General features: G+C 38.7%; 2 protein-coding genes and 1 long non-coding RNA gene across 3 annotated transcripts; 1 reads left to right on the top strand and 2 right to left on the bottom strand.

Annotated features, from left to right (window-relative positions):
* Window positions 1-538: 538 nt before the first annotated feature.
* LOC146924024 (uncharacterized) lies at window positions 539-1199 on the bottom strand. The gene is made up of 3 exons (XR_015010952.1): window positions 1013-1199; window positions 776-911; window positions 539-657 (listed from the first exon to the last, which is right to left on the bottom strand). It is a non-coding gene; the product is annotated as an uncharacterized LOC146924024 (long non-coding RNA).
* Window positions 1200-1880: 681 nt separating this feature from the next.
* Window positions 1881-5579, bottom strand: LOC146924023 (uncharacterized). Its single transcript, XM_085711808.1, has one exon. The coding sequence runs from the start codon at window positions 5577-5579 to the stop codon at window positions 1881-1883; it is 3699 nt and encodes a 1232-aa protein (XP_085567934.1).
* Window positions 5580-13185: 7606 nt separating this feature from the next.
* LOC146924022 (rop guanine nucleotide exchange factor 7-like) lies at window positions 13186-16750 on the top strand. The gene is made up of 7 exons (XM_085709076.1): window positions 13186-13542; window positions 13684-13806; window positions 13995-14149; window positions 14737-14811; window positions 14902-15192; window positions 15380-15736; window positions 15983-16750. Exons 1-7 carry the CDS (start codon window positions 13305-13307, stop codon window positions 16472-16474), a joined length of 1731 nt encoding a protein of 576 aa, XP_085565202.1. The 5' UTR covers window positions 13186-13304; the 3' UTR covers window positions 16475-16750.
* The last annotated feature ends 1267 nt before the right edge of the window (window positions 16751-18017 follow it).

Genomic DNA, 18017 nt, shown 5'->3' with positions numbered 1-18017 from the left:
TCGGCGACTTATTTAGTCGAACCCTCTTTTTTCAGGGTGGCCGCCTATATTGTTGCTAGCGACTTATTTAGTCGAACCCTCTTCAGGGTGGTCGCAATATCTTTTATTTTCTTTGTGTCGCGTCGTCCTTTCTAAAAAATGGAAAATAACAAGTGACATGTGGAGAGACAATCATATACGGAAAGGAGAGGGCGCCTCGTTAAAAACCCCTGCCCTTGCAGGGGAAAAGAGTGCTACCCTAACCTCATGCTTCTTTAATATCTTGAAGAAATAACAAAGAAATAACAATATTCATCGTGGTGGCAGTACGCCATCCTTATTCATAAATCAAAAAGACATTAACTATAATAATGGCGTAGATTGGCTATATTCCAGGTGCGGGGAATAGCCACTCCGTTCAATTCTTCCAGCTTGTATGCACCATGCGAGCACTTCTCTCGGATTCTGTAGGGGCCTTCCCAGTTGGGAAATAGCTTGCCAATTCTTGTTGGGCGACGACTTGTTTTAATACCAGATCGCCCTCCTTCAACTCCCTAGGTGTCACTCTAGAATTGTAGCGGCGAGCTGCTCTTTGTTTGGCGGCGAACTCGCGGATGTGGGCTTGTTCCCTCACCTCATCAATGACATCCATGTTTACTGCCATACCTGCGTCGTTTGCTTTTGTACAGAAATAAAATAACGTAAATTGGAGAAACAGTTAAGTCAATTCGTTCTGAAGTAAAGTTTGTTTCCCTGCACAAAAAATGTGTTAGATGGTCTAATAACAATACGGTACCTTCTTCCGAAAACGCTTCTCGTCGCCACGTGGGAGTATCTATTTCCACGGGTAGCATGGCGTCCGCGCCGTAAACCATTGTGAATGGCGTTTCCTTGGTGGTGGAGTGCGGAGTAGTGTGATATGACCATAGTACCTGTACTTACGTGGACGTGGCTCTTATCGTAATCTATTCATGGAATATCTCAAAATCAAAGAATTTTATTTTAACAGCTTAGATTAATTTACTACACTTACCTCATGTAGCTGCTCTGCCCAAAGGCTCTTGGCCGCCTCTAGCTTTTTCTTGATTCCGTTCAGAATGACTTTATTTGCTGATTCGGCTTGTCCATTGGCCTGTGGATGGATCACTGAAGCGAAGTTCGTTTGGATTCCTAAGTGCTTGCAGAAGTCTACTACTGTTGAGCTTGCGAACTGCGTTCCGTTGTCCGATACTATGCACCTGGGGAGCCCAAAACGGCAAATAATCCTTTTCCAGTAGAACTTCTTGACCCTTTCGGCTGTTATTTTGGCGACCGCTTCCGCCTCGATCCATTTAGTAAAATAGTCAACGCCCACGATAAGAAACTTCAGCTGTCCTGGGGCGAGAGGAAAAGGGCCGACTATGTCAACCGCCCATTTGTGAAAGGGCCATGGAGAATACACAGAAGTTAGCTCCTGGGCTGGAGCGTGCTTTTTGTCGGAGAATCTTTGGCACTTGTCGCATTTTTTTACGAAGTCTGAACTGTCCTGAAGCATAGTGGGCCAGTAGTATCCTGCGCGGAGTAGCTTTGCCGCCAGCGCGCGTCCTCCGATGTGGCTGCCACAAACGCCTTCATGCACCTCGAGCAATACTAATTGGGTCTCATCTTCACTCAAGCAGCGCAGCAACGGATTCGTTCGTCCTCGTTTGTAGAGTTTTCCTGATATGATGACAAATTTGGAAGCTCTTTTTCGTACTGTCTGTTCTTCTTCGCTGTTTTTAGGCGTGAATGATCCAGTTAAGTATCTTAGCAATGGTTCCATCCATCCTTCCTCTCCCTTAACGATGTGATGCACACTTTCGTTATTGGTGCTGGGCGTTGTAATAACTTCTTGGATGACTGTCCTATTGTTCCCTGGCCGTTTAGTGCTGGCGAGTTTGGCCAGTAGGTCGGCCCTGGCGTTTTGTTCTCGTGTAGACTGCTTCGAAGAACACGAACCTTTTGGCGAGGTCTTGTACTTTTGTCAAATATTTGATGAGTTGAGAGTCCTTGGTCTGATACTCGCCCGTGATCTGACTCATCACCAATTGAGAGTCACTCTTTGCTCTCAGGTTTTCTGCTCCCATTTCTTGCGCCAAAATCATGCCGGCAATTAGCGCTTCGTACTCCGCTTGATTGTTGCTTGCTTTGAATTCGAATCTGAGGGATTGTTCTATGAGGATATCTTCCGGTCCCTCCAAGACGATGCCTGCCCCGCTCCCTTTTAAATTGGAGGAGCCATCGACGGACAAAAGCCACACAAATGGGGGGCGTGCTTGTGCGGGCGATGTGAGCTCTACGACAAAATCTTCTAATACCTGAGACTTAATACTCCCCCTTGGTACGAACTGGACATCGTACTCTGATAGCTCTATGGACCACGCGACCATTCGTCCGGCTAGATCTGGCTTTCCGAGGACTTGCTTGATGGGATAATCTGACTTCACCACAATCTTATGACTTTGGAAGTACGGTCGGAGCTTCCTCGCCGTAGTTACCACTGCAAGGGCCAGGCGTTCCAGCTTCTGATATCGTAATTCAGCACCCTTGAACACTCTGCTGACAAAGTAGATTGGCCTTTCACCTGCGTCCGAGTCTTCTACCAGGACTGTGCTCATGGCGTTCTCAGAAATAGCCAAGTATAGGAACAGGACGGCGCTCGGGCTTGGTCGTTGAAGGATAGGCGGGCTAGATAAGAACCTCTTGATCTGCTGGAAGGCCTCTTCACATTCTGGCGTCCACTCGAATTTCTCTTTTTTCCTGATGGATGCGAAAAAAGAGAAAGCTTTATCGCCCGCACAAGATAGGAAACGAGATAGTGCGGCTAATCGTCCTGTTAGCTGCTGGACCTCTTTGATGCTGGAGGGGCTTCTCATGTCGATCACCGCCTGACACTTGTCTGGATTTGCTTCTATACCCCGTCTTGTCAAGAGGAAACCCAAAAACTTTCCCGCCTGTACTCCGAAAGAACACTTAGCTGGGTTCAACCGAATTCTGTATTTTCTCACTTGGCCCAAGATTTCTTCCAGGTCTTCAGTATGGCTGCGCCCTTCCTTTGTTTTTGCCACCAGATCGTCGATGTATACTTCCAGGTTCCTTCCTATTTGTTGGGCGAAAGCCATGTCCATGGATCTTTGAAAAGTGGCTCCGGCGTTTTTGAGGCCGAAGGACATGACTTCGTAGTGGTAGTTCTTCGTGTTGGTCATAAATGCTGTCTTGGGGGCATCCAAGGGGTCCATTCTAATTTGATTGTAACCTGAGTAGGCGTCCATGAAACTCAGAGTCCCGAAGCCTGAGGCGTTGTCAATTAGGTGGTCGATGTTCGGGAGTGGGTAAGGATCTTTGGGGCACGCCATGTTTAAGTCGGTATAGTCCACGCACATTCTCCACTTTCCGTTTGCCTTTTTTACCAGAACAGTATTAGCCAACCATGTGGGGTACTTGATCTCGCTAATGAAACGGGCGTCTGCTAGTTTCTTTACCTCTTCGTCTACGGCTTTCCTTCTTTCCTCGCCCATCTTACGCTTTCGTTGTACAACTGGTTTAATGCCTGGCTTGATGGATAGGTGGTGGCAAGCAATGTCAGGGTCCATCCCTGGCATTTCGGACGGATGCCAAGCAAAAAGATCTAGGTTCTTTCGGAGTAGATCTATGAGGGCGGCTTCTTCTTCTTTGCTAAGCGACGTACCAATCTTAGTTGTCTGATGGGCTTCAGGACCGATGGAGACTTCTTTCAGGTCTTCGGTGGGTTCTATTCTTTCTTGTTGGAACTCTTCCCTGGGGTCGAGATCTATCACGTTGACTTCGTGTGCGACTTCGTTGGCGGATTTCTTCCGAGTCTTCTGCAGGCGCAGGCTATTGTGATAGCATTCTCTGGCCAGCTTTTGGTCGCCCTTGATGGTGCCTATTTTTCCGTTGTCAAGGGGGTATTTCATGACCAAGAATTTTGTTGATAGGAAACCGCCCAGCAAGTTGAAAGCGGGACGCCCAATGATGATGTTGTAGGAACTTGGTGAGTTGACTACGAGATACCGTACGCGAACAGTTTTGGCATGGGATCCGTGACCGAACGTTGTCTTAAGGGTAATGTAGCCCCTGACGTGGACTTGCTCGCCGGTGAACCCCGCCAACGTGCCTCTGAAGGGCTGCAATTGCTCCGGATCTAACCCCATTCGGTCGAAAGTGTCGTAGTAGAGGATGTCGGCTGAGCTTCCTGGGTCTATTAGTACTCTCTTTACGTCCCATTTGAAGATTTGCAGCGTGACCACCATGGGATCGTCGTCATGTGGCACGACGTCTTTGTAATCCTTCGAAGTAAAGGATACGTCAGGCTCGTGTTCTGGAATTTGCTTCTCATATTCTTGGCAAAGCATGACCTGCCTTACATATTTCTTGCGGGACGAACTCGACTCTCCTCCTCCGGAGAAACCGCCATAAATTGTGTTCAGGGTGTGCCTCTTTCCTTCTGGTGATCCCTCTTTCTTGTTTTCCCCCTCGTGCTTGTCTTCGCCCCGGCGGTCCTGGGTGTACCCCCTTAGCTTGCCATTTTGTATTAACCTCTCAATTTCGCGGCGCAAGTGTATGCACGAATCAGTATCGTGACCCTTTATTCTATGATACTTGCACCATTTGTCCTTGTCAGCTCCCATGGTGTTGAATCGTGGTGGGGGTGGTTCCCGTATTAGCTTAGTTTCGTAGATTTCCTTCATGATGCGCTCTGGTCTAGTGTTCAGAGGGGTGAAGTTTTCCGCGCGTGGCCTGTAGGTGTAAGGCGCATAGTTTCGCTTTTCTGCTTTCTGATAGGGGGCGCGATCCCTGCTGGAAGGCGGTTGGTAAGGTCGCCGTTCCGTATTTGTCGACGCCCGCTCCTTGGCGTCCCTGGCTTTCTTTTCTGCGTTGCTTTCCTCTCCTTTGATATAGCAATCCGCTCTGGCGATTACTTCCTCCATGGAATCGGCAGGTTTCTGAGCTAGCGACTCATTGAACTGACCCGCCCGAAGGCCATTCTGGAAAGCGCCCACAAATACTTCTTGATTAGGATTAACTACCTTTATAGTTGTTTCGTTGAACCTTGCCAGGTAGTCTCTGAGGGATTCGTTGTGCCCCTGTCGCACGTTGAAAAGGCTGGTGGCGGGGACCTTACGGTGGCGACTTGCCGAGAACTGTTGGATAAGTTTCCTTGTCATATCTGGATAACTGATGATGGAGAATCGGGGAAGGTTCATATACCAGCGTAGGGCAGCATCTGAGAAAGTACCAGCCAACAATTTGCACTTAAGGGAATCAGGAGCTCCGACGACGGCCATGCGAGTATTGAAGGTCGTGACGTGTTCCATGGGATCGCTTTTTCCATCGAAAACGGAGAGGTGAGGAGGCTTAAAGTTCTCTGGGACTGGCGCGCCCCATATCTCGGCGGACAGGGGTTGAGGCTCCGGGTCGTCCATCTCGCCGTGGTTTGATTCATCTTTTTCTTCTTGTTGTTTCTGTTGCATGGTCTCCATCGAGGCTTGTAGGGCCTCGTTGTGTTCTTTCAACTGAGCGAGTTGAGTTCGCATGGTCTCTAATTCTTCAGCGGTTGCCATGGTGAGGCCTTTCTCTAAATCGTACGTGAGGTGCGATTTAGGTTGGTCGAAAGGGGTTAGGGTTTCTAAATCGCCAAGGAGTTTCACGATTTAGAGGTTTAGTTTAAGGGTTTCTGAATCACGATCTGCGATCCAGGAACGTGGTCAAGGCTAGTTTTACCTTTTCCCACAGACGGCGCCAACTGTACTTGCCAAGAAGTACGGTAAAGATTCTAGGGTTGGGAATCGTATCTAGGGTTTTTTGGACTGATGATCAGATGCCTTGAGACTGCTCTCAAGAGTGTTATTTATAGCCTGTTTACGGGCTTGGGCCTCGGTTGCTTGGTTTCCAAGCAACAGGGGCATTGGCGTACTTTTGGTGTTCTTAGAGGGTTCTAGAGACTTAAGTGAGGCGGCGGCTTCATGGAAGACGCGCCTGGGCCTGGTGGCCCTTCTAACGGGCGACTTGGTCATTATGGAGGGCGCCTAGGCCCTAATGGAGGGATAATGAGCCTTTAGGAATATTATGACGGTCCATATTCTTAGGCTCTTTTAATGCCAGTCATCACATTCATTAAATCAATTACAATCTATACAAGTAATCTTTTCATCTAGGGTATGCTTATTTATTAATTCGGAAAAGGTGTGTAAAATTATTGAAGCACTTGAAAAATAAAATTTGCATTTCCTATATTTAGCCAATCAAAGATATCATCAATGAATTAGTTTGTACTTCAATGTAAGGGAAGTACTAATTCATTTTTAGTACTCTTTTAACTTTTATGTTGTATTTTATCTAAGGATATTTTAATTAGTACCTTCAAAACTTCATAGTTTTATCGTCTCTTTTCTCAAAATCCAAGAGCTAGAAATGGGAATGGTCCAAACAACTACACTTCCGTGCCCAACACTTTGTTTATTCTATAACTTTTGTTAAAAATTATAATTTTGGAGTTCCACAACAAAATCTAAAGATGTCGTGGTATTTATTCTTTTTTGGTGGCGGCCGAGGTTTGAACCACATACTTTACATATATTATTCATTGTCTTTACAAACTGAGCACGAAGACGTGTTATTTATTCTTTGATTAAAGGGGATCTGATATATGATTATTCAGCATTTAAATTTAACAGCCACAAGCACACGCATGCAGTAAGAATCGAAATCAACCTACATTTATTTACTAGACAAAACAAGTGTAACATCCCGCCTGTCAGTGTCTGAACTGTACCAGTCGATCGTCCCAGAGATAGTATATTATTAAAAGGAAGTTTAATGGGAATATTTTATGACATGTCAGCATAACGCGGGAAAAGTATCAGTGTCGTATTTAACACGCTTGAGGCAAGGGCATAATTGTAATTTCGCGGAAAAGATTATTTATATGTTTTTGGACCAAAATATCTCATTTTCCCTTGTTCTTTTCTCTCTCTTGGTTGGAGAAAATATTTTCTCTCCCTCTCTTCCTCTCCATCGGCCCTCTCTTCTCTCTTCACCTCACCAACTTATCAAACCACCTTCCTCATGGATTCTTTATCAAGTTTGGTTTCTCCATCATCCTTTAAGAGATTGAGTAACTTGGATTAAGCTTGTCTTCACTTCCTCTCCTCTTTAGAAGATATTCAAGATTAGGGTTTTGGTTAGAAAGTTTTGGGGTTTGTTTTGAAGCTTTGATGCTAACTTGGAATTAAGGTCAAGAGTTAGGGTTTCCAAGACAAACAAGAAGTGGGTTTGATGATGTTGTGATATTATGGCAAGTTGGAAGTAACTAGTGGAAGATTGAGCATGAACTAAGGTATGGGTTATGTAGCTTGGTTAACCTAAAGCTTTGGAAGCAAGGAAGCATACTTGGGTTTGGTTGTGTGAAGGCAAGATGTTGCTTGTTGAGCTTGCAACTTGGTGATGCTTCAAGAAATTGTTTAGGTGAGTTCCTTAGATAGTTTCCCACCCTATGGGATTGTGTGATTACTCTTGTAAGTTAACTATGATTTTCTAGTGTTTTTACATAAGAGTTTAGTACCCCTTTTATGCCATACTTGCCAAGCTTGCAAATACTTGTTATACAAATGTTTTAGAAGTTTTAAATGATCATTAGAGTCATGTTATGCCTTGAGTCACTTGGATTTGAGTATTTTGGGTCAAAAACACCATTTATGCAGGTCTGGACTGTCATAACTCGCAGTTGCGAGTAAAGTACTCGCAGTTGCGAGCTGGAAATAGAATGAGGCATGCTGCACGCAAGCAACTCGCAGGTGCGAGTAGAGCAACTCGCAGATGCGAGTGACTGCATGGCATCATGCTGTTTGCTTGCTTTAGCCCCTTTTTAACGCACTTCGGTCCAGTTTTCTCGAGCAGTCTTTTATCGTCATAAACCCCTCTAATCATGACATCAAGGCATAAGTATTTAAATGTTTTCTTAAGAAATAAGCAAGTATTTGACAAGTTAATAAAGTATGGCAAATGAGAGAATTATGAATCGGGTAGCAAGCTAAACCGTAAGAAAGGGAAAGAATATAGAGCCTCGACATAGTTGTCGAGAACTAGATAGTTAAGAATAAAGTTAAGCATAGAATGTATTTATGCTAAGTGTGGAAAGTTAGATAACTATTCACAAAGAAAGATAAACAAGCAATAAGATTACCTCTAGATGGATCTTTTAGGATCCGAGGTAAAAGAGAGAGAGCATGTTAAGTTTATTTTTCATGCATAAGACTAAGAATTACAAGAAAGAAAGAAAAAGTGTCGTGTCTTTTGTATTCCATCACAAGGATGGGTATAAAAGGTTCTCCAAGGGGAATGGGGTAAGCCGTAAGGGACCCGCACGTTCACTAAGGGAGTCCGGTGCGCTCTTACTAAGCCTTTCACCGGTAGAAAGAGGATTTGATTCCGGAACTACTCCACCCGGACTAATCCGTAAAATTTGATTCGAGATAATTGTTTGTTCAACGCTAACATAATCAATGAAACTGACTATGCATATTTATTATACATTTATGTGTTATGTCATAGAGCCTTGACATAGACCGTCAAGAACTAGAAAGAATATAGAAGTAGATAGTCAAGAACTAGCAAGCTAGAAAGAGTCACTTTTGTGACAAGATTAAGATAGATACAACTTATTCAAGTAAGTAAGTAAACAAGTAAGAGAGTTATACCGACGACTATCTTAGGTTTCCCCTTTATCGTCCGGTTTAGAGTCGTGTCATGACTTTAGCAAGTTAAGGCCTTGATGCGTAGATAGTATCTTGGCTTTTGCGGTTCTAGTTTCCCCTTAACCGCCATGACACGTATAAGAAGAGAAGCCTATAACAAGTAAGATGAATTATGATGGTCCTAGTATGCACAACCGTCTAAGAAAGCATGTCCCCACACACGTATAATCAACCGGCAGGTTGTATTTTAGACACGTGGTGACCGTAGGTTTCCCCGAGGTTACCTATAGCCTAGGATTAGGTGGAACTCACTGAGACATTATGTCTCATCCCAATCCTTATTTGTTTCAGATAACCGGATGGATTAGCAAGCTAATAGCCAAATGGATGATGCGACAAGTGTTCGTTCGTACCCGCTGCTGGATGATGTGGATTCTTAAGGATGCAATTATTATGTTTTAGAAAAGTTAAGTTGTATTATTGTAGTACGAACGCCATTGTTGTATATTATATTCATTCGAAGAATTTATGTTGTAAATCTTTAATGTATCCAGTACTAAATTAATGCATATGCTAGACTTTCTAGATACGTCTAGTATGGGTGTTACATTTGGTATCAGAGCAGGTCGATTCAGATCGTGCCTTGGGTCATTAAGTTACAACAAGAGTAGTGGGACCATTGGGTTCCGGGTAAATGTTCTAGTGGTTGATGTTAGTTGAGCCTGATCAACTCAATTTAACATTCAACGATTAGAATGGATGCCTGAGAGCTGAATAGGACCCAGGAGGAACGAAGCATAAGATGGAGATGCACTGGAAAGTGTAAGACCAGAAGTAAGAACTCGGAATGAGTGCTAGTAAGAGGTTTACTGCGCCAATAGGTGGTCGGTGAACTAAGTAAGTAGAAGTATGAAACCTCCGGGAGTGTAAGATAATGAAGAGAAGGAACATCCTAACGACATTGGGTAAGATGTTAAGGATAATTCATATACCCGTAAGTGAAGAAGTTAGATATAACCAAGTATGACCGGAAGCTACGGTAAGAGTCGTACAAATTTAGGAACAAAATTGATGATTCACTCTTTTAATTATTGGGTTAATTATGTTTTTGGTCCCTACAAAATTGTGACCTTGTAAGTTTAGTCCTTACTTAATTTTAATAGCATTTTTAATCCCTACAAAAAAAAATTTGCACTCAATATTAGTCCTTACTCAATCCAAATTTGTTTAATTTATGCTAAAACTCTTAAGTTTTTCAACAATTTTTTACAGGCGTGTTAAGAACGTTATTAAAAGGTCCTCCGAAAAAAATATCGCAAAAATTTGATTTCTACGTCCATATTTTTGTTACTTATATCTTAAACTTTTGTCGTTTTAAAAAATTCATATTTAATTTATTTCATGTTAAAAAATTATAGATTTTAGTAAATGAACCTTTCATAGTGTTCTAAACTTGTACAAAAAGAATCGTTAAAAAATTTAAGAGTTTAAGGATAATTAAACAAAATTTATTTTAGCAGGGACTAAAATTATAAGTATTTTTTTTTGTAGGGATTAAAAAAGCTATTAAAATTAAGTAAGGACTAAACTTAAAATGTCGCAATTTTATAGGGACCAAAAACATATTTAACCCTTAATTATTTAGTTATCTTTTTATTCAATCTACGAAGAGCACTTAAATGAATATGATAATAGATTTTTCTTTTATTGGGACTTTGAAAGGAATCATAAACTTCTACAAAGTATAAATGTAATTTTCTTATAAGTAGCTAAATTAATAAATAATTTTTCTTTCGGAAACAAATTGAATTTTTTTTAATTAAAATATAATAGTTTTATTAAAAAATAATTACTTTAAAGGGTCACATTTTTAAATTCGCCTTAGACCTCAGAACTTGTTTGGTTGACCTTACCCATTTGGACGAGGTAAAATAACCATCCGTTGTATCTTTCGGTTTGTATAGACAAACACAAATTTCGAGGTTAGGTTGAGTTTTTTTTTTGGACAAAAATAAATTATGTTCATTCATTCAAATTGATAGAGTACGTCTATACAATGCAAATTCACCAAAAACAAAAAGGATGAATATGCGAACAAACTCACAACATCCATGTTAATAGCACAAAATGACAAAGTACAAAAGCCTACATATATGACCATATTCAAGTTTTCGGAACACCCATGTCTCCGAATCAACAACGTTGACGACGCCAAAGTCATTGATTCAATCTGCGCTAGATCGAAGCTGATATGACAATCTGAACCGAACAAATATCTGAAAGAAACAAGAAAGACAAACAACTCCGAACAAAACAACGTCGCACTGAGACGACGTAATCACGAAAAAAAATGAAATAGATATGAAACTCATTTATTTCAATAAAAGGGAAAGAGAAAAACAAGTTAGAGGGGTGATTTTGGATAAAAAAAATTGACCCTAAATCACCTTCTTTCATGGGGTTGAGTTGGGCAGTAGGTTGCCCAAATGATTTTCCGTTTTTTTTTTGTAAAGTTTTTATTTCTTTTTTTCATATTAAATTATCAAATGATGAATCATCATTTTTTTCTTCAGAAAAATTACTCAACTTTTTATTTTCTTAAGAAAAAAGTGTAATTTTAAATATTTTCATTGGTTGTCTGTGCAAATTTGTTTTGAACCGTCAGTCCACCACCATTAAACTCAAATATGATAATATTAAATGATAAATCATTATAAAATACTTGCAACTTATAAATATTTTACATTGCGATATATTTCAAAATTTATTCTGATTGTGTGCGATTATTTTTCAACTAGAGAAAATCCTTAAACATTTAAAAATTGCTCTCTCACTTTAGTAGCTTCTTTAGTATAAAAAATAAATGCTATTATATCAACGATATTATTCATGTTAGTATCTATATATGAATGATATTCTAGGTTCTAGATGCAAACACGGTCACAGACGAATGAACAAAAATGAATGATTTTTAATTTGATAATGCATAGTCTAGTATGTTTGATTTTCAATATAGATGACATACCGTGTAAGTTTTGAAAATTTGTCTTAATTTGTGACCAAAACCTTTGATATTTTTCATCATTTCTATGGAAAAAAAATGTTTACATTACCGAGTGAATGAGTTTTTTGTGTTTTACCCAAGCCGTTTTATTTTATAGATTTTTAATTTTTAAAATCATATTCATCCAATTACCCATCCCAATCGATATTTTGTAGAGATGGATTTGAATGGTATTCCATGTTAATCTAACCAATATACACCCCTAAACATAGTTTTAAAACTCGGACCGGACCGGCCGGTCGAACCGGTCAGACCGGAAACCGGTCACCTTGCCGGTCCGAGCACATAGTTGGATCGGCCATGCAATCAACTCGGTTTGGATCGAGAAAACCGGCCGGTTTTTTACAGAACCGGTGACTCGGACACACAATGAACCAGACCGGGTCACATGTTTCAAAAACTGAAAAATTGAATATGAAAACGGAGAAGAAGCATTATAAAAGAAGCAGGACAACATCATGTAGAAACGATGTTCATGTGAGGTTACAACTTGCAATTTATGTTGATTTATGTGGAAGAAAATGAACAAAAGAGAAAAGACAAAGTCAGATCTAATTAGTTCATGTGCGGCCGCTATCTTGTTACGTTGTTAGTAACATGAGAGAGGAAGGAGTCAATATTTAGGGTTATAACTTAAGCCTACTGTTTTTTCTTTTTGAAGTAGCTTAAGTGGGCTTGGGCTTGGCTTAACTAAATTTGATAAATTAATTTAAGAGAATTGCTTTTCTCACATGTGAAGTTTCCTAATGTAGTTAATAGGAATATTATGGGGGAAACTATATGTCATGAGTTTTTTTTAAAAAATATTAAAAAACAATATGGTTCAATGCATATTCAATTTTTTTAGATACCGAGTTATAAGACCGAGTCTTCCGATTTAATCCGGTTCAGTCATGCGGTTCAACCAATGACCCAGTGGTTCAACCAACGAACCAGTGACCCAGTGACCTTACCGAGTCAATGTCCGGTCCGAGTTTTAAAACTATGCCCCTAAATGTATTGGGGACAATTGTTAGATTAGGGTACAAGAGTCAACAGAAAAATTAGAAACTAATTTTTGGTTGGATAATAATAGTAGTAGAAAATCAGAGTATACAAGAAAGTCAAATGAGTAACTTTTGGTTCTTGTCTCTTTCTATTACCGTTGAGTAGATAAATACACAAATTGTTTATATTTATTTTGAACGTAACTTTTGGGTTACACAGAGAGCGAAAGCCAAAGAGACGTTAGAATAACATGTGACATTCAGAATCCCAATTTGAACAACCTTTTCTTAAAAAAGCAACAATGTTTGTTCACTACATTGTCTTTTTCTATGATGTTTTTATCCGTAGAACCTCAACGGTCTCATCATTTTCAATATTCAATCATCAACTATAAAACCCACTTCACACGTTCTTGTCATTTCCAAACTCATCAACACATGTAACTACGCTAGAACACGTTGTAAGAGATTGAATACAATCATAGTTTTCGACTAACCCTTTTGTGTTTTGAGTAACAAAGTCAATTTTTTTTTTTGGTAAAAATGGAGGCTTTATGCAATAAGAGTGAAAATTTTCAAAAGAGAAAAAATGGGTCTTGTAGTTCCACTGGATCGTGTTGCTCAGATTTGAATGAACAAGCAAAAAATGCAAGAGGGTCTTCTTCATTTCCTATTAGGAAGGGCACTATGTCCAAATGCAGCAAATCAGATGAAAAAGAAAATGAACCTGTTTCTCAAGTTGATGATAAAAAAGTTACCAGTATCAGCTCAAAAATTTCTGGTAAGTTCTTAAATTTCTCCTTGTTATGTTCTGTTTAGTGTTTAGGATCAGAGAATCCATACTTTGCTGCAATTGTGTAAATAATTGAATATTCAGCTTCTTTGTGTGTAAATTTCTCCTTATTATGTTATGACTTTGTAGGATCAGGAGGGGATATGATGAAGGAAAGGTTTGCGAAGTTACTGCTTGGTGAAGATATGTCAGGGTCTGGAAAAGGAGTTAGCACTGCTTTGGCTATCTCAAATGCTATTACTAATCTGTGTGGTATGGTTTTTTTTGTAACACATATTGATAGTAGGTTTAAGCTGTATTAGAGAAAATGTTAACTTTTTCTTGGATGGAAAATGATTCAAATGTTGTGTTATGGTCAGGGCCGTCTTAACAATGGTTATGGTTTCAATTTTAATATTTTTCTTACAATTTGTTCAATTGGGATTTGTTGCAACATGTAGGAACTGTATTTGGACAATTATGGAGACTAGAACCTGTGCCATGTGAAAAGAAAGAAAAGTGGCAGAGAGAAATGGATTGGCTTCTTTGTGTTGGTGATCACATTGTTGAGTTAATGCCTTCTTGGCAAACATATCCTGATGGTAGTAAGCAAGAGGTATAATTGAATTGCATCCTTATACGTGAATTTGATGTACTTTTCAATAAAGATTAATAAATAGGCCCTACTCTCTACTTTGTATGATTAGGGAATCATGTAGTCATGCTGTCAACACATTGTAAGTCGTTTGATTGAAATAGAACGGTCGATATTTCATGTTTGGTAAATAAGTACAAACATTATAAATTATTGATCAAAATCCGATGGTTCAGATGGTAGTAAGCTAGCGGTATAATTGAAGTGAATCCGTATATGTGAATTTAATGTACTTTTCAATAAAGATTAATAAATAGGCCCTACTCTCTACTTAGTATGATTAGGGAATCATGTAGTCATGCTGTCAACACATTGTAAGTAGTTTGATTGAAATAGAACGGTCGATATTTAGCTGCTCAAATTGTGACTTTGCCAAATTGAAAACTCGAAATTTGAACTATTTGATGTTGATCAACGACTGAGATCCCTTACTAGTACTACTACTACTACTACTACTACTACTACTACTACTACTACTACTACTACCACCACCTTTATTTAGTAGGGTAATTAAAATTATGATGTTTCTAACATGTTCTGTTCTGCAGGTAATGACTTGCAGACCAAGATCAGACATTTTTATCAATCTTCCAGCTCTACGTAAACTCGACAATATGCTGCTTGTAAGCATTGTATTTTATTCTTCCAATGTAGGCTAGTTCTCGGTATAGAAATCAATCTTAGATTTTCATACACTTTTCTCTTTGTAAAAGGAAATTTTAGATAGTTGCACTGCTATGGAGTTTTGGTATATTGACCAAGGAATTGTGGCACCAGATGCAGATGGATCAGCCTCTTTTCGCAAGAGAAATCAGCGGCAAGAGGAGAAGTGGTGGCTCCCAGTACCCCGTGTTCCCCTTGCCAGTCTCAGCGAGAACTCAAGAAAGAAGTTGAATCACACACGCGAAAGTGCTAGCCAAATACTGAAAGCAGCCATGTCTATCAACAGCATTGCTTTGGATGAAATGGAAGTTCCAGAGTCCTATCTGGATACCCTTCCCAAGGTTTGATTTTCCAAATAAATCTATTGAGATCTTTATATCATTGAAAAAATGCTCAAAAATATATACGAAAATGACTGTTACATTGTTGATACTATATAATCCGGTATTAGACATGATACATTACAGAACGCTATGGCGTCATATAATCTATGTAGTTGATCCCATGATACATTGTTTGAACTTTCAGAATGGAAGAACGTGCTTGGGAGATTTTATTTATCGATACATCACATCCGACCAGTTCTCTCAAGAGTGCTTGCTTGATTGCATAGACATCTCCAATGAACATGTTGCACTAGAGATTGCCAACCGTTTAGAAGCCGCAATTTATGTATGGCGCCAGAGATCTCACTCTAAACCACCACTTTACCCTAGCCGTTCGACTACAAAGTCACCCTGGGACATTGTGAAGGACTTCATGGTTGATGGAGACAAGAGAGATTTGCTTGCAGAGAGAGCTGAATGTATTCTAATTTCATTGAAGCAGCGCTTCCCGGGTTTAAGTCAAACTACATTGGATACTAGCAAGATCCAATGCAACAAGGTTTCATGCTTCTCTTTTTTTTTTTTTCATTGCAATTTTAAACAACTAGAATGAAATTGTATCATCAACAGATCTTGGAAAGCTTATGCAAACAGCTTATATCGTATCCATAAACCATTTCAGCTTATTTTCATAAGCTCTCCCAGTACCCCGTGCATAAGCTTCTCTTTATGCACGTAATTAAATTGTTTATCTAAGCACACCCTAACAACTTCACATTAACATGTTTCATTTTAAACATTTCAGGATGTTGGAAAATCCATACTAGAAAGCTACTCAAGAGTTTTGGAGAGCATGGCATTTAACATAGTAGCTCGCATAGATGATTTACTATATGTTGATGACTTAACCAAACATTCAGATAGATTTCCATTGGCTCCAATGGTTAACATGGTTTCACAGAAAAAGGTTTCACAACAATTACTAGTGTCTGTCTCAGACACTCAACACAAAGCAAAATTTGGAACATCTAGTTGTTCACCTGTGCCACTAATTAGTCCTTCAAAGGGAGAGGTAACTCCTTTTATCCACAACAATAACAACAATATCATTAAACCTCAACGTCGCGGTTTTGGTGTAAAAAGAGTGTTGTCAAATTATCTTGGAGGAGAGATGAAAGCAGCAAAGATTTTTAGCAACTCAACTCATGAAGTGAGTAGTTCAAATCCAAGTTGCAAAAGAACAGAACAACTAGAGTGTAAGAATGAATCATGTTCCATGAAAAGCAAGACAAAATGATGTGTGATGAGTGTTACATTATTTGTCTCATTTACTAGCACGTAGTATTTTTTATTGAGTCCAATGAAAAAAAGAAAAAATATTGTTGAAATCTTCTGAGAACCATTTGTATTAGTAGGAAGATTATAGTGAGATTTAAGAGAGTGAGTTCAATGGTTTGTGTATACAAGAACCATTTGTTTATTTATTTATTCAAAGTGTACTCTTAATATTGTCCCATTGAAGGACAATTGGAAATATTCCCCTAGAAATAGCAACAGTTGTGTGTTTGTGAAAGGCGTAAGGACACAATAGTAGAAAACAATATTTTAGGTTATTGAAAAATATTTTATGCTGATATATATTCGAAATCCACGGATCTACCAAAATCCTAGTGATTCATATTGATTTTAGTCAATCCACCGTGATATAAAACATACACTAAATTTTTGACGATTTCTAATGTTGTATTTAGATAAAGTAATTAACATTTTTGTGAAGCTTGCAATGATATTAGTCAATCCACCGTAATATCAAACAAGAACTTAATTTAAACGCTTAAATTGAATTTCCTTCATTTATAACTTTGTATTTTATTTGATGGAGTAATAAAATTCTCAATAGTTAAACTTTGTTGGACTATTTGTATAAATTTTGGGGTAAAAGTATATATTTATGATAAAGTGCGGATCAAAATGAAAAGTTTAAAGTATACAATTTGATGGAGTAATGAAATGATTAAAAACTTATAGGAATTTTCAAAATTTGAAAAGAATGGCCTTATTTGCAAAATTTAAAAAATAAATTGAACATGTATGTGTAAATTGAAAAGAATGGCCTTATTTGCAAAATTTAAAAAATAAATTGAACATATATGTGTAAATTTTGAAATATACAAGAACGAATTTGCATAAGTTAAAAGAATTATAAGTACCAATTATTATAATTCTTGAGGTTTTAACTAAAGAAAGTGTGTGTTTGGTATAGCGGTGGTGAGAATTGGTTTAGATAGAATTGAGTTTGAGAGAATTGATTTTGGTTAAAAGTGAGTTGGATGTGAATTGATTTATGTTTGGAAACACTTTTTAAAAGTGATTCTTATGAGTTGATGTTGTTTGGATAGTATGAATCAAAATTGATTTTAAGCGTGTAATGACCAAATTACCCTTTTAATTATATTTAAAAGTAAATATCTCATTCTCATTAGATAATTATTTCAGCTTATTATAAATTGATTTCCTTACTTCAAAAATTCATTTTAAAATAATATTATTTTATAAAATTTATTTTTAATAATTTTTTATCAATAGCCTTGCATGGAAATTTGAAAACCTCTGTTCTTTGCCCACGCTGAAGGAATGACCTTCTGCTTGGAGGTAGGTACTAAAATCAATCCTTTTAATATAAGAGCATACGGAGGTGTGATACTCACCAAGTTAAAAAATGTGAATGTTAAAACAATGCATTCTTATGTCCAGAAAAACAGCATTTTCAAACTCCAAGGAGAATTGAATGACAAAGGGATCATGGAAAACTATCTCTAGATAGTAGATACTAATGGGAA

The sequence above is a fragment of the Medicago sativa genome, chromosome 5, assembly GCF_051527215.1.
Source record: "Medicago sativa cultivar Bolivia chromosome 5, Bolivia_mono, whole genome shotgun sequence".
Lineage (NCBI taxonomy): Eukaryota > Viridiplantae > Streptophyta > Magnoliopsida > Fabales > Fabaceae > Medicago > Medicago sativa.
Note: the sequence above shows the minus strand (reverse complement) of the source record. Positions and strands in the feature narration are given on the sequence as shown.